The sequence below is a fragment of the Muntiacus reevesi genome, chromosome 9 (genome assembly GCF_963930625.1).
Source record: "Muntiacus reevesi chromosome 9, mMunRee1.1, whole genome shotgun sequence".
Lineage (NCBI taxonomy): Eukaryota > Metazoa > Chordata > Mammalia > Artiodactyla > Cervidae > Muntiacus > Muntiacus reevesi.
The window spans coordinates 3,998,472-4,013,220 of NC_089257.1; the positions used below are offsets into that span (position 1 = coordinate 3,998,472).

At 36.0% G+C, this 14,749-nt stretch overlaps 2 protein-coding genes and 1 non-coding gene across 3 annotated transcripts; 2 read left to right on the forward strand and 1 right to left on the reverse strand.

Moving 5' to 3' along the window:
- The first annotated feature begins 206 nt into the window (after positions 1-206).
- LOC136175310 (olfactory receptor 4A47-like) lies at positions 207-1,136 on the forward strand. Its single transcript, XM_065945643.1, has one exon. The coding sequence runs from the start codon at positions 207-209 to the stop codon at positions 1,134-1,136; it is 930 nt and encodes a 309-aa protein (XP_065801715.1).
- Positions 1,137-5,034: 3,898 nt separating this feature from the next.
- Positions 5,035-5,141, reverse strand: LOC136176092 (U6 spliceosomal RNA). The gene has a single exon (XR_010664473.1). It is a non-coding gene; the product is annotated as a U6 spliceosomal RNA (small nuclear RNA).
- Positions 5,142-10,699: 5,558 nt separating this feature from the next.
- On the forward strand, positions 10,700-11,605 carry LOC136175311 (olfactory receptor 4A47-like). The gene has a single exon (XM_065945644.1). The coding sequence runs from the start codon at positions 10,700-10,702 to the stop codon at positions 11,603-11,605; it is 906 nt and encodes a 301-aa protein (XP_065801716.1).
- Positions 11,606-14,749: the final 3,144 nt, after the last annotated feature.

Here is a 14,749-nt window from a genome sequence, read left to right on the forward strand (position 1 = left end):
CTATATCATGAGGTCAAGGAACTCTATGTTATTCAACTTGGCAATTAGAATGTCAATAACACATTGGACATGAAAAGATTCTCCACACTCGTTCTTATAATTGAATTTGTAACGAAGGATGAAAATTATAATTCACTTAAAAACTTCCCCCTTGTTCTGTAGGCTCACTGCCTCTAACACGTGAACACGGCACCTACACAGACTAGATGGAACCGAGGAGCAACGTGACTTACTTCATCCTCTCGGGCCTCACACAGAAGCCGAAGGAGCAGAAAGTCCTCTTTGTTCTGTTCTTGTTCTTCTACGTCTTCACTGTAGTGGGCAACCTGCTCATCGTTGCGACTGTAGCTGTCAGCAAGACCCTGAACTCACCGATGTACTTTTTTCTTGCTAGTTTATCATTTATAGATCTAGTTTATTCCTCTTCTGCTTCCCCCAGATTGATTTCAGACTTGTTCTTTGGGGAGAATACCATATCCTTTGAATCCTGTATGACCCAGCTGTTTACAGAGCACTTTTTAGGTGGATCTGAGATATCCCTTCTGCTGGTGATGGCCTATGACCGCTACGTGGCCATCTGTAAGCCCTTGCATTATCTGGTGATCATGAGGCAGAGGGTGTGTGTTGCGCTGCTGCTGGCGTCCTTTGTTGGAGGTTTTCTGCACTCAATTATTCAAGTTGGCACTGTTTATGGGCTCCCATTCTGTGGTCCCAATGTCATTGACCACTTTATGTGTGACATGTTCCCCTTATTGAAACTCGTCTGTACTGACATCTTTGCCATCGGCATTTTAGAGGTGGCCAATGGAGGACTGAGCTCTGCTATAGTTTTTCTGCTCTTACTCGTGTCCTACGGAGTCATCCTGCGCTCTCTGAAGAACCTGAGTCAGGAAGGGAGGCGGAAAGCCCTCCAGACCTGTGGCTCCCACATCACTGTGGTTGTCTGCTTCTTTGTTCCCTGCATTTTCATGTATGCAAGACCGGCTAAGACCTTCCCCATTGACAAATCACTGAGTGTGTTTTATACAGTCATAAGCCCCATGCTGAACCCATTAATCTATAGTCTAAGAAGTTCTGAGATCATGAATGCTATAAAGAATCTCTGGACAAAAAAAGTGAGATCAAGTAGCAAATAAGTGCATTGTGCATTACAGAGAAAGTAGTTTAACACAGAATTTACTTCAAATATCAAAGTCTACTGTTGTGATGAAAACTTTTCTTTTCTCTGAAGAATTTATCATGAGTTTTGTTAAAGAATAGAATATTTGTTTATGTTATTAATAGTAGTTACCCTCCTTGAATGTAAACATCAATGTCTAGTTTATCACTGCAACTGGAAAGTTGAAATGCATTTAAAACAGAGTCAATAAGTCATATGTAATGTGTTGGTCAGAATTACAAAAGTAATTAGCTAATATGCATTACTTTTATTACTTTCTCATTTTTTGTAACCATATTCTTACCTTTAATCCTCACTTTTTATTGCACTAATTAAAATATTTTATACTATATATTCTATCCTCTTCATTCACTTTTATTTGCTACATATGAAAATTTAGTGTAACAGTTTCCTTTATATAGGAAATTGAAAGTATGATGGATAATAGTAAATGTTAAAAAATAGAATCCCTACAGAAATAGAATCATGTAAAATGTACCTCCTGTCCAACCAATATCAGAGTTTCCCAGTTTTTCCAGATGCAGTCACTATACTGTTTCTAAGATTACTCAAATAATAATTTTTGCAAAAGAAGCATATTTTCATGTGTGTTTGCCTGTATATCTCTGTGTATAAATTTCCATTTTGCAGCTCAGATTTCTTAAGATCTTTCCATACAGTCTTCACAGATCTAATTCATTCTGGTTTTCTCATACTGCTCAGCTTCTTTAAAAGTCTCCAAAATTTAGGTATCCAGTTTTCTTCAAGTTCATTCTCTTTTTCTACAATAAATAATTCTGCAAAGAAGTCTTTTTAAAATTTTCTCAGCATGAATTTCTAGAAGTGGAATTGTTGAGTCAAGTGTTATGTGTATTTAAAATATTGATATTCAAAAAAAATATTGATATTCATAGTTATTGCAAAAATGTCATTATGAGCTTGAACAAACTTATTACTCTCCTCACTTTGAAAAATACATTTTCAAACAACATGCTGAACCACTAGGGCTTGATAAACATCTATGGTATATGAAAATGTGATTAAACAAATTGTTTCATTTGTATACTTTAATTGATATTCAATAAACATAATTGAATTGGAGTGTCATCCTTGTTTAAATCATTTGTAGTCCTTTTTCATGAATTGCCTATTAATGAATTTTTGTGTGTATCTGACTACTGACACTGTTCCATACTGATATTAATGATTGAGGTACACACTAATTATCCTTATTACCCTGTGTTTGGAATACTGTTTTTCCTGCTTATGATTTATTTTTTTAATTTTTTAAATAATGTGAAGAATATTTTGTGGCATGGACAAATATTTATACATTTGCATAATTAATTCCATCAATATTTTTTGCCTCTATATCTTGAATTTGTCTAACTCAATGTTGTCAAAATATTCTTCACATTTTCAACACTCAATTTGTTGTCTTTACATTTTATGCTTACATTTTCCTTTGATATATAGAGATAAGCAGGGATTATATTTTAATTATTTTTCTAGATTGTCATTATTTTAGATGCATAATTATTTTTCCCCATGGCTTTGATATCCTAACTTTGTAAATATGGCATGTGTTTGCATCAAATTCATTCCTCCACTAGCATCTATTGATGTCTTTATTCATGTGCCATTTAACACACAATGTAACTGTATATTTGATTTAGAATATACTTTACTATTTTAAAAGCCTAGAATTACTTCACTGCTAATTTTTTTATCAGAACTATGTCTATTTTTGCATATTTGCATTTTAAAATTAAATTTCAGTAAGCTAATCTGGTAAAAACTACATTGAGTTAGTATTTTGAGTAATATTTGATTGAGAAAGCATTTGTATCTTCAGAGAATTGAGAATTCCTATCCACAAACTAAATGGTATCAGATTCACAGATTGTAATGAATATTTATGCCACCTATTTGTGTTCATGTTGCATACATCTTATTCAAGGATATGTGAATTCAAAAATCTCTTGGTATGAAAAATATTTGCATCTGGTAATTGGATGAGGGAACATGATTTTCCTGAATTGAGTTCTGGTTGTTCAGTTCAGGCCTCTGTTCACCAGACCTACATTATTATTATTATTATTATTATTATTATCATTGTCACCTTAGTCTGCATGGGTTGCCATAACAAAATACTATAGATTGTGGAGCTTAGACAACAGACATTTATTTGCCCATAGTTCTGCAAGCTGATATCCAAGATCAAGGTGATATCTAGGTTGGTTTCTGGTGAATCCTCTCTTCCTCCCTTGCATTGGACACCTTCTCACTCTGTCCTTGCATGGCCTTTCTTCTGTGCACTTGTGCAAGAGAAAGCTCTTTTCCCCTTCCACTTCTTATAAGGATGCCGGTTCTATCAGATTAGGACCCACCCTTATGATCTCAAGGAATATGAGCTATTTCAGTCCCCATTTCAAGGTTTCCAAGCCTAGGTACAAGATGTAGGAGTGAATAAACTTTTTAGATGATCTCAGTCTGACAATTTCTAACTGCAGTCATGAGAGAGGTGGAGACAGAAGTATTCAGCTGAATGGATCAAATTCTTGACCCACTGAAATAATCTAATATAATAGAGTGAATAGTGGTACTTTATTTTTTTAAATTAATTTTTCTAGTTGGATGCTAATTACTTTACAATATTGTAGTGGTTTTTGCCATACATTGACATGAGTCAGCTGTGGGTGTACATGTGTTCCCCATCCCACTCCTCTGGGTCATCCCAGTGCACCAGCCCTGAGCACCTTGTCTCATGCATGGAACCTGGACTGACGATCTGGTTCACATATGATAATATATGTTTTAATCTTATTATCTCAGATCATCCCACCCTCGCCTTCTCCCACAGAGTCCAAAAGACTGTTCTATACATTTGTGTCTCTTTTGCTGTCTTGCATATAGGGTTATTGTTACCGTCTTTCTAAATTCCATATATATGCGTTAGTATACTGTATTGGTGTTTTTCTTTCTGGGTTACTTCACTCTGTACAATAGGCTCTAGTTTCATCCATCTCATCAGAACCGATTCAAATGAATTCTTCTTAACAGCTGAGTAATATTCCATGGTGTATATGTACCACAGCTTCCTTATCCATTCGTCTGCTGATGGGCATCTAGGTTGCCTCCATGTCCTTGCTGTTATAAACAGTGCTGCAATGAACATTGGGGTGCACGTGTCTCTTTCAGATCTGGTTTCCTCGGCGTGTATGCCCAGGAGTGGGATTGCTAGGTCATATGGCAGTTCTATTTCCAGTTTTTTAAGAAATTTCCACACTGTTCTCCATAGTGGCTGTACTAGTTTGCATTCCCACCAACAGTGTAAGAGGGTTCCCTTTTCTCCTCACCCTCTCCAGCATTTACTGTTTGTAGATTTTTGGATAGCAGCCATTCTGACTGGTGTGAAGTGATACCTCACTGTGGTTTTGATTTGCATTTCTCTGATAATGAGTGATGTTGAGCATCTTTTCATGTGTTTGTTAGCCATCTGTATGTGTTCTTTGGCGAAATGTCTGTTTCGTTCTTTGGCCCATCTTTTGATTGGCTCATTTACTTTTCTGGAATTGAAGAGTAGGATTTCCTTGTATATTGTTGTGATTAATTCTTTGTCAGTTGCTTCATTTGATATTATTTTCTCCCATTCCGTAGGCTGTCTTTTCACTTTGCTTATAGTTTCCTTCATTGTGCAAAAGCTTTTAAGTTTCATTAGGTCCCATTTGTTTGTTTTTGCTTTTATTTCCATTACTCTGGGAGGTGGGTCATAGAGGATCTTGCTGTGATTTATGTCGGAGAGTGTTTTGCCTATGCTTTCCTCTAGGAGCTTTATAGTTTCTGGTCTTACGTTTAGATCTTTAATCCATTTTAGAAATATGGAGTGCTTCACGAGTTTGCATGTCATCCTTGCGCAGGGGCCATGCTAATCTTCTCTACATCATTCCAATGTTAGTATACGTGCTGCCAAAGCAAGCACTATTGGTGTTTAAATAGTGAATTTTTTCAGGTATCACAACAGTATCTGAAACACTCTAGTAATTTAGACACTGTGGTACTGGCTCATGGATATGTACACTGCTTGAACAAAAGAGAAAGCTAAGAAATAGAATAGTAGATATACAGATTTTTGTGTCTGGAAGTAATGATGTTGCAGGGTATTGGGAGACAGAATGGTTATTCAATATATGTACTGGGAAAATTTCTTTATTTTTTGCCACATGGCACATGGGGTTTTCGTTCCTCACCCAGGGTTTGAACCTGCACCCCTGCATTGGAAGCACTCCACTAGACTGCCAGGGAAGTCCCTATTTATCCTTATGATAGGAAAGTGTATTTTCATGTCACACTATACTTTAAAGAGTATAGTCTATGTGGGTTATCTATGTAAATGTGAAATAAATAACTTTAAAATGTTTAAAGATAATTATCTTTATAAACTTGAGCCAGGGAAGGACTTTGAGAAGTACATGCAGAGAACTTTCATCCCGAATCTAGTTTCCATATTTCTACATGATTGAACAGGTGGTTAATCCTTGATCCCAACGATGTTCACTGCAGTATCCAGGTGTGAACTCCCCCTATTTTCATAATTTGGAAGTGTGTAATACAGTGAATTAGCTTCCCTGGTGGCTCAGATGGTAAAGTGTCTGCCTGCAACACGGGAGACCCGGGTTCAATTCCTGGGCTGGGAAGATCCCCTGGAAAAGGAAATGGCAACCAACTCCAGTACCCTTGCCTGGAAAATTCCATGGACTGAGGAGCCCAATAGGTTACAGTCCACGGGGTCACAAAGAGTCGGACACGACTGAGCAACTTCACTTCAGCTAATATAGTGAATTAAATATTCCTTTCTCAGTTCCTTCATAGAAAGGTTGGAATGAAGACTTACATCACCTATGTGTGGTCATATTGCAAACATCTTATTCCATAATACATGAAGACTCCTTCATTCAAAAGTCTCTAGATCTGGAAAAAAATTGTGTGTGTATGCTCAGTCATGTCTGCCTCTTTGCAATTCCATGGACTGTAGCTGCTCTGTCCGTGGAATTTCCAGGCAAGAATACTGGAATGGGTTGCCATTTTCTACTCCAGCTTTTTCACTCTCCTCTTTCACTTTCATCAAGAGGCTCTTCTTCTCTTTCTGCCATAAGTGTGGTGTCATCTGCATATCTGAGGTTATTGATATTTCTCCTGGCAATCTTGATTCCAGCTTATGCTTCCCCCTGCCCAGCGTTTCTTATGATGTACTCTGCATATAAGTTAAATAAGCAGGGTGACAGTATACAGCCTTGGTGGACTCCTTTTCCTATTTGGAACCAGTCTGTTGTTCCATGTCCAGTTTTAACTGTTGCTTCCCGACCTGCATACAAACTTCTCAAGAGGCAGGTCAGGTGGTCTGGTATTTCCATCTCTTTCAGAATTTTCCACAGTTTATTCCTATATATTTTATTCTTCTTGATGCTGCTGTAAATTGGAATATTTTAATTTTTAAAATATTTTTTTATTATATGTAAATGCAACTTGTTTCTGTATATTGATTTTGTGTTCTGAAATACTGTTGGGTTTGCTCAACAATTCTAACAGTCTTGGTGCAATTATTTGCATCTTCTGTCTGTAAGTTTATGTCTACTGTGTACTCTTCAGTATGGCTTCTTAATCTTATTATCATGCATATGAGATTTGTATATATCAGTGTGTTAATCTGCAGTTTATTTTATGGATGACTAGTATTTCATTTTATGGATGTATCACAGCTTTTGTATCCTTTTCTTTATTATTTTCTCAATATTTTGGCTATTTCCAGCTATTTGGAATTATGATTAAAACTGATCTAAGTATTCATGTAGAATTTTGACAAACAAGGAAACACACCAGAAAAAAAAATGACATCATAATTTTCAAAACACTAGATTTGAAAAATAAGTTATTATGATTATTGAAAGATGGGAAACAAATTGGCCTGCAAGACTTTTTCCAGTTTATTACCTTTAAAAAATTTCCATATTGTGCTACAGACAGAGATACCTCAAAATGTCCATGTAGAGTGTATGAGTTGAGGAGATGAAGTTAGGGATCTGAGGAGACCAAGTCAGCCAAAACTCTGAGAGTAGAATACTATATATGATACACTTGTAATCCAGGATGGGGAAGGAGGATGAGAGAGAGAGAATTCTGGACAACAACAAAAGAGGATCCCTTTCAACTATTCATCAGGGTACTGATTAGTGCACACATTGAAGAATACCTAAGGATGGGGAGATATTTACCCAGATGGTTAGTGAGACGAGGGCTGGTGTTCAGGCTGGGCCAGGAAGAGCGCCTATTCTAACCAGCTGGAAAGCCTCATGGTTCACTGGGGCAATGCTCTTGGTTGAATACTTAGGAAGAGTTTGCATTGGTAGTGGGGCATGATTAGCCCTAGACTGAGAACTTCTCAAGACTTGCTTCAATCACTATATGAAGATTTCTTTAAAAGAAATTCTGAAAGGAATGATCCAAAAGAATCCAAGTAAATATCCTGTTCAGAATTTTGTATCTTTGTTACTGTGAGATATTCATGCAAATATTTTTCTTGTGATACCCTTGTGTTATGATAGTATAAAGGTTATACTAGGCACATAATGTGTATTAGGAAGTATATTAATTTTCTCCCTTCTGAGAAAGTGTGTACTATCCCCAGATTAGCATTTATATAGAATTGGTTGAGCAGATCTATATGGGAATGAACTTTTTGGGGGGGTTAAAAGATAGAATTCTAGTCATGTAAATTTATTTAAGTATTAGATTATCCCAGTTTTTAATTATTTTTCTCTGAGTTTATAAAGTTGTGTTTTTCATGGCAGTTTTTCTATTTTCTTTCAATTGGCAAGTATACTGTCAAAAATTAATTAATCATATCACCTGATTATCTTTTTAAGGTCTGTAGAATTTGTAGGGATGACCCTATTTTCAATCTTGATTCTAATAATTTATTTTTTCTTATTTTTTATAATCCATTTTGCTAGGAATGTATTAATTTTATTTAACATTCAAAGAATAAATGGAAATCAGCTCAGATATCTTCAAAGATAAAACTTAAATTTGAACAGATTTCCTGTTTTGAAAGTTAAGATTTACACAAGAAAGTTTTTATATATTTTATTTCTTCCCAGACTGGACATTTCCATTCCTGTGAGATGACCTCAAGTTGTTTTTCATGATTTTCTCCCAGGGGACAGGATTCTATAAGTCATGTACTACACAGTGATTTTCCTGGTGGTATCTCTGGAGATAAAGAATCTACCTCAAAATCATGATCATGGTCCCAGTGAATTTAATTAGACAGCAATCATGTTTGGAGATGAAGCAATTGAATGACTCAATAATACGAGACACAATTAAATGTAGACAAAGTGTTCACGACCCTGTGCCCTTACCTCAGAGAGTATTTGTCTGTAGCAGTAACCACATGACAGGCTTCTTCTCGAATTGAAATGATGGACTCAAAACATGAAAAAGTGTGTATCAGAAGTTATTCTTCAGGAAATCCAAAGTTCAACAGTGCTATTTGAAGACAGGACAGTATAAGTGGCTGAGAATCAAAATGTTGCAAAAGCTCTTTCACTATTTCATCTTCACTGGTATAAGCGCAAAGAGCAAAATTTTTGCTGTAAGTAATTCTTGCAGAATTTGAAGTTTTCTCTTGCTCTCCTCAATCAAAATGCTGATTTAACATTTGTTATCAGAACACATCCTGCCAACAATGAATATTCTGAGTTTCTGCTGACAATCAAGATTCAAATTGCTTGGATTACAGGACATTGATGTTCGTCTTTGAATCCCAACAATTTGAAAATGTAATTTTCTCTGAGTGACAGAGATGAATTAGATTTCCTGCAAGCTTGAGAAGAGTTGATCACGCGGAAGCAGTTCAAGGCCCAGTGATGATGCATGTACCTTGCTCTCTGTTCCCAGAGATGGAGTGAGTTCATGAAGGATGAGGAAGACAGCATGGGAAGACAGCATGAGGAAGTTCAGAACCTGGATTGAAAGGCTTTCTCTTTATGCTGGTAACTCAGGAAGTATATTTATACATAAAATTCTGAACTAGGCTTTATATTTTGCAAGAGTACATTGGTGGTTTGACAATTAAGTTTTTTAGGGGTTCTCCTTTGTGATTTTCATAATCAACTATATTAGGAATCCTTTGTAATTTCTGAAAAATCTGCAGATTAAGTCTATTCTGTAATTCTCTTCTTGAAGACGTTCATATTGTAATGGTCTAGAGTAAATTAACCTTCTCAAAAATATTCTTAGAAATTAATTTTAAATGCAACTATTTGGAGATATTTTTGTGGGCAAATATTTTTAAATCTGATAATATGCTCAATTAATATGTGCTCTAAATAAAATATGTTAATCTGTTAAAATTAAAAGATGAGATAGCATCTGTAGACTTTGATTCACTGACTTTCAAGGATAAAAATTAAGAGTGTAGTAAGCAAACTCTGACTACAATTCCTACTTGTTTGTTCAGAGGTGAGAGTCAACAACCTATCATATATCTGATGACCACTTAGAGGTATTCTTCCTTTAACTGTTTGTTTATATATTTTATGCTATAATTTTATTTATATCTATTATAACTTAATAGTTTAAAATTTTTTGTCTATTTTAGATTTAGATGTGTATATCCTCTAAAATGTAAATAATTTCCACAAACTACATTTGTCTATTGTTTTAGTACTTTTCCTAAACCCATAAAAAATTTATGTTGTCAAATATATCTATTTGGGATTTTAATAATTTCTTAAGAAGATTCTTCTGCTCCTAAAATGTGCAAGGTAACCTCCATTAACTGGAAAGTAAATAGAAAGTAACTCTGGGTTTCAGTTTAGTTCAGTTGCTCAGTCGTGTTTGACTCTTTGCAGTACCCCAGGCTTCTCTGTCCATCACCAGCTCCTGGGGCTTACTCAAACTCATGTCCATTGAGTTGGTGATACCATCCAACCATCTCATCCTCTGTTGTCCCCTTCTCCTCCTGCCTTCAATCTTTCCCAGCATCAGGGTCTTTTCAAATGAGTCAATTCTTCGCATCAGATAGCCAAAGTATTGGAGTTTCAGCTTCAGCATCAATCCTTTTAATGAATATTCAAGACTGATTTCCTTTAGGATGAACTGGTTGGATCTCTTTGCAGTCCAAGGGACTCTCAAGAGTCTTCTCCAACACCACAGTTCAAAAGATACTATCTACATTATACAATTTAATGAGCTTCCAAATGGAAAGCTAGTTGTGGCAACTCATGTATTTAATACTGTGGCTTTTTCCCACACATGTCTCTAATCACTCACCTCTCCATTAGACTATATGATTGTTGAGATTAGGATTAATATTTTAATCAGTCATAACATCTGAAAATATGGATACATAATAAACTTTACTGCCTAATTTTTGCATTAACAAATTAGCTTAAGCTTTTGGGAAGTCACTATTAATAATATATATTTACAGGTAATTTTGTCCAGAACTCTGAAATATGACATACAGAAGAACCCATGGAACAAAGGAACAATGTAACTGAATTTTTCCTCTTGGGATTCACTCAGAGCCCCCAGGGTCAGAAAATACAATTTGTCATCTTCTTGCTCATCTACATTGTGACCATTGTCCTGACTGTGGTGGTCAGTCCAACCCTGCATGCCCATATGTACTTCTTTCTTGGCAACTTATCATTTATGGATGCTGTTTATTCTACTACATTCACCCCAAATATGATTATAAACTTACTCTACGAGAAAAGAACCATCTCCTTCCAAGCTTGCATGACCCAGATTTTTACAGGGCACTTATTTGGTGGTGCTGAGATTTTACTCCTGGTGTTCATGGCCTATGACTGCTACGTGACCATCTGCAAACCCTTGCATTATTTGACAATCATGAATCAGCGAGTGTGTGTTCTGCTTCTGCTTTTGGCCTGGGCTGGTGGGTTTTTACATGCTGTCCTTCATCCTCTCTTTGTTTACAAACTCCCCTTCTGTGGCCCCAATGTCATGGATCACTTTGTGTGTGACATGTACCCCTTGTTAAAACTGGCCTGCACTGACACCCAATTTATTGCCCTCACAGTCCTGGCCAATGACGAGGCCATCTGTATGGCCATCTTCACACTGTTACTCATCTCCTACGGGGTCATCTTGCGCTCCCTGGAGAATCGTAATCAAGACGGAAGGCACAAAGCCTTGTCCACCTGTGGCTCCCACATCACCGTGGTGGTCCTCTTCTTCGTGCCCTGTGTTTTTATGTATGTGAGGCCTCTTTCTACTTTACCCACTGATGAATACTTGACTGTGTTTTACACCATTATCACCCCTATGTTGAACCCTCTAATCTATACACTGAGAAATGGTGAGATGAAAAATGCCATGAAAAAGCTCTGGAACAGAGGCAAAAGAAGAAAATGAAGAAGCATGGATATATATAATATATATATTTTTTTATGAAGCATTGTTCCTCCAAGGAAAGTCATGTTTGATTATTTAACTGGAAAAAAAAAAATCTTCTCTGCTTTAATAAGAACATAATGAAAAGATTTATTTGGTAAGAGTCTTAATGATCAAAATATGCTTTTAATATTTTCATTAGTTTTTTAGTTCAAAGTATATATTATGTTCAAAACACATTTTTTAAAGATTTCCACAATTTCTTCAGAAAATATAGTTTATGGTTGTAAAAGGTCTCTTGAGACTACAAATTTATTTTCTATATGATAAGTTAAGCTATAGTTAATATTTTAAATTTATTTAATTAGTGGAAGATCTTATGTTTCTCTTAAAAACTGACCTTTTAGAATTAATAAGGCTCATTACAAAGTTTAAAAAAATACAAGAAATATGACATAAAATCTTGGTTCACTGCTCTTCACACAAAGACAGCACATATTAATATTTGAGGCACATGAGTTATTCTTCCATCTGTAAGGTACTCTTCATATACTATTTTGCTTATGTTACTTAGAGTGTTAAAGTCAAAGAATGTTTCAGAGTTGCAATATTTATCATGAAGCGGCTACACGAATAATCTGAATAAGCATGGTGCAAATGCAGAAAAATAACCAAATCTTACTTATTTTCCAATTGGACAATCATGTTCTCTCCTGAAGCTTACCAGCTTTGTCAGGAGTTAAATTTTTATAAAGATGACTGTTTCACCTTCCCTGATACTTTAGAATTTCCGTTAAAACCTCCACTATTTTTCAATATTCCTGTTTCTTTGTTTACAGTGTTTCATAACCTCTATAGAGATGAAGGCTCTGTCTTTTATGCATAAATTTAGCATAATTCATCATTCATGAGCTTCAAATATGCATTATGGAACTTGACAACAGATATTTTAAGTGATATCATTGTTACGAAAGATTCTGACAATATATGCCATTCTTGTTTCTCTTATTAATGAAACACAGATTTAGTCAAGACAAGTCAAACCATTTATGAGACCAACATGCACTGCTTAGTCGCCCAGTCGTGTCCAACTCTTTGTGACCTCATAGACTGTGGCTCCGCAGGCTCCTCTGTCCGTGGAATTTTGCAGGCTGGAGTACTCGAGTGGGTTGCCATTTCCTTCCCCAGGGGATCTTCCTGACCCAGGGCTGAAACCTGTATTTCCTGTGCCTCCTGCATTGGAGGAGAATCCTTTAACTCCCTGAGTCACCAGGACATAACTAGCACAGATTATCAGGTAATAAAGAGTCCAGACTATACTATTTTGTTTGACAGAGACATCATTTATAAAATCCTCCCTCTTTCTCTGAAACAGGCTTGAAATAAAATGTTGACGGCCTCTAATACGGTTAGAAGCACGTGCTTGAAGAAACTTGTTATTCTGTCTCCCTTATTCAGCCTGGATTCCTGTGGGGCTAAGGATATGGGGCAATGGATGCTTTTCACTTGTAAATAATACTAAATGAGGAATATCATATCCTGATTTTTATATCTTTTACATGGAGAGTTCTTACATTCAAATGTCTTCTATTTCTCAAAGCCTTCTCAAACACAATACTATTCACTGAATAATGGCAAAATTTTGGTTTACCAAATCTTAAATAATTTGTTCCTTGACTTTTGGATGTTGCTATAGAAACAAAATCTTGTGTCCCTCTCCAGAATCATAACTTAGTTCCTTTCTAGTGTGGTACTATTTGGAGGGGGCCCTTTGGGAGATGACTAGGTCATGAAGGTGCATTCTGATGATTGAGGTTATAGTGTGTGTGTGACAGTCGCTGTGTCTGACTCTTTGAGACCCCATGGGTTATACAGTCCATGGAATTCTCCAGACCTGAACACTGCAGTGCATAGCCTTTCCCTTCTCCAGGGGATCTTCCCAACTCAGGGATCGAACTCAGGTCTCCTGTATTGCAGGAGGATTCTTTACCAGCTGAGCCACAAGGGAAGCCCAAGAATACCGGAGTGGGGAGCCAATCCCTTCTTCAGTGGATCTTCCCGGACCAGGAATCAAACCGTGGTATCCTGCATTGCAGGCAGATTCTTTACCAACTGAGCTGTGAGGGAATCCCTGATTGAGGTTAATGCCATTATGAAGAGACATCAGAGAGCTCACATGACCCTTTTGCTATGTAAGGACATAGGAAAAAAGATGGCTGTCTATAATCTAGGGAGGAGGACTCATCAGATACAGAATCTGTTTTGGTCCCTTAGTTTTCTAGCCACCAAACTTGTGAAAAATAATTGTTTATTATTTAGTTTATCTAAGTTGGTGGTATTCTTTAACAGTAGCCCAAAAAAACAAACAGAGAAATTTAGTTAATTTTCAATTTTTTTTTTTTTTTTTAAATTGCAAGTGATGAGATAAATAGCTTTGTGAATTGTCTGTGTTTATTTATCTACAAGTTCCTTGAAGTCAGGGAAAGTTTTTTCATTGACTTTGTGTTTTCTATTCCTTGTCCAATGTAAGGGATACAGCACCCACTTTATACCTTTTTCAATTTTTTTGAATTCTTGAACTATTGGAGTGAGAATATTTACTGATAAATTTTGAATAACACTTTTTACAGAAAAAAATGCATATTCTTATTATAGATATTTACTCTTCTTTGACAGTTGCTAAGTAACATTTCTTATGTATTTATATATAATTAGAAAAATATATAAGCATGCTATTTTAATATTCTTTCACTGTGTTATTTTTTCTAGCACATTCTTTTGGAAAACTCCATTTCCTCGCAATGATTTTATAAGTTTTAACCTCTGCTTGCTTTTTAAAACAACTTTTGAAACTATTTCCCACCCATTAGCATTTCTTTTGTTTTTGATGAGGAAATATCTAAGACTCTTTTCCTCTGCAGATAATATAGTCTACCAACATAATTATTAATTTCAGTTAATTTGATATTATTTTATTTAGTATGTAAGTATTTTATGCTACCTAGAATATTCAATTTTGGAGCACTTTCTCCTCTTCCTCCTCCTCAACCTTCCTCTCCTTCACTACAAACTGTTAGTCACTCAGTCATGTCCGACTCTCTGTGACCCCATGGACTGTAACCCGCCAGGCTCCTCTGTCCATGGAATTCTCCAGGCAAGAGTATT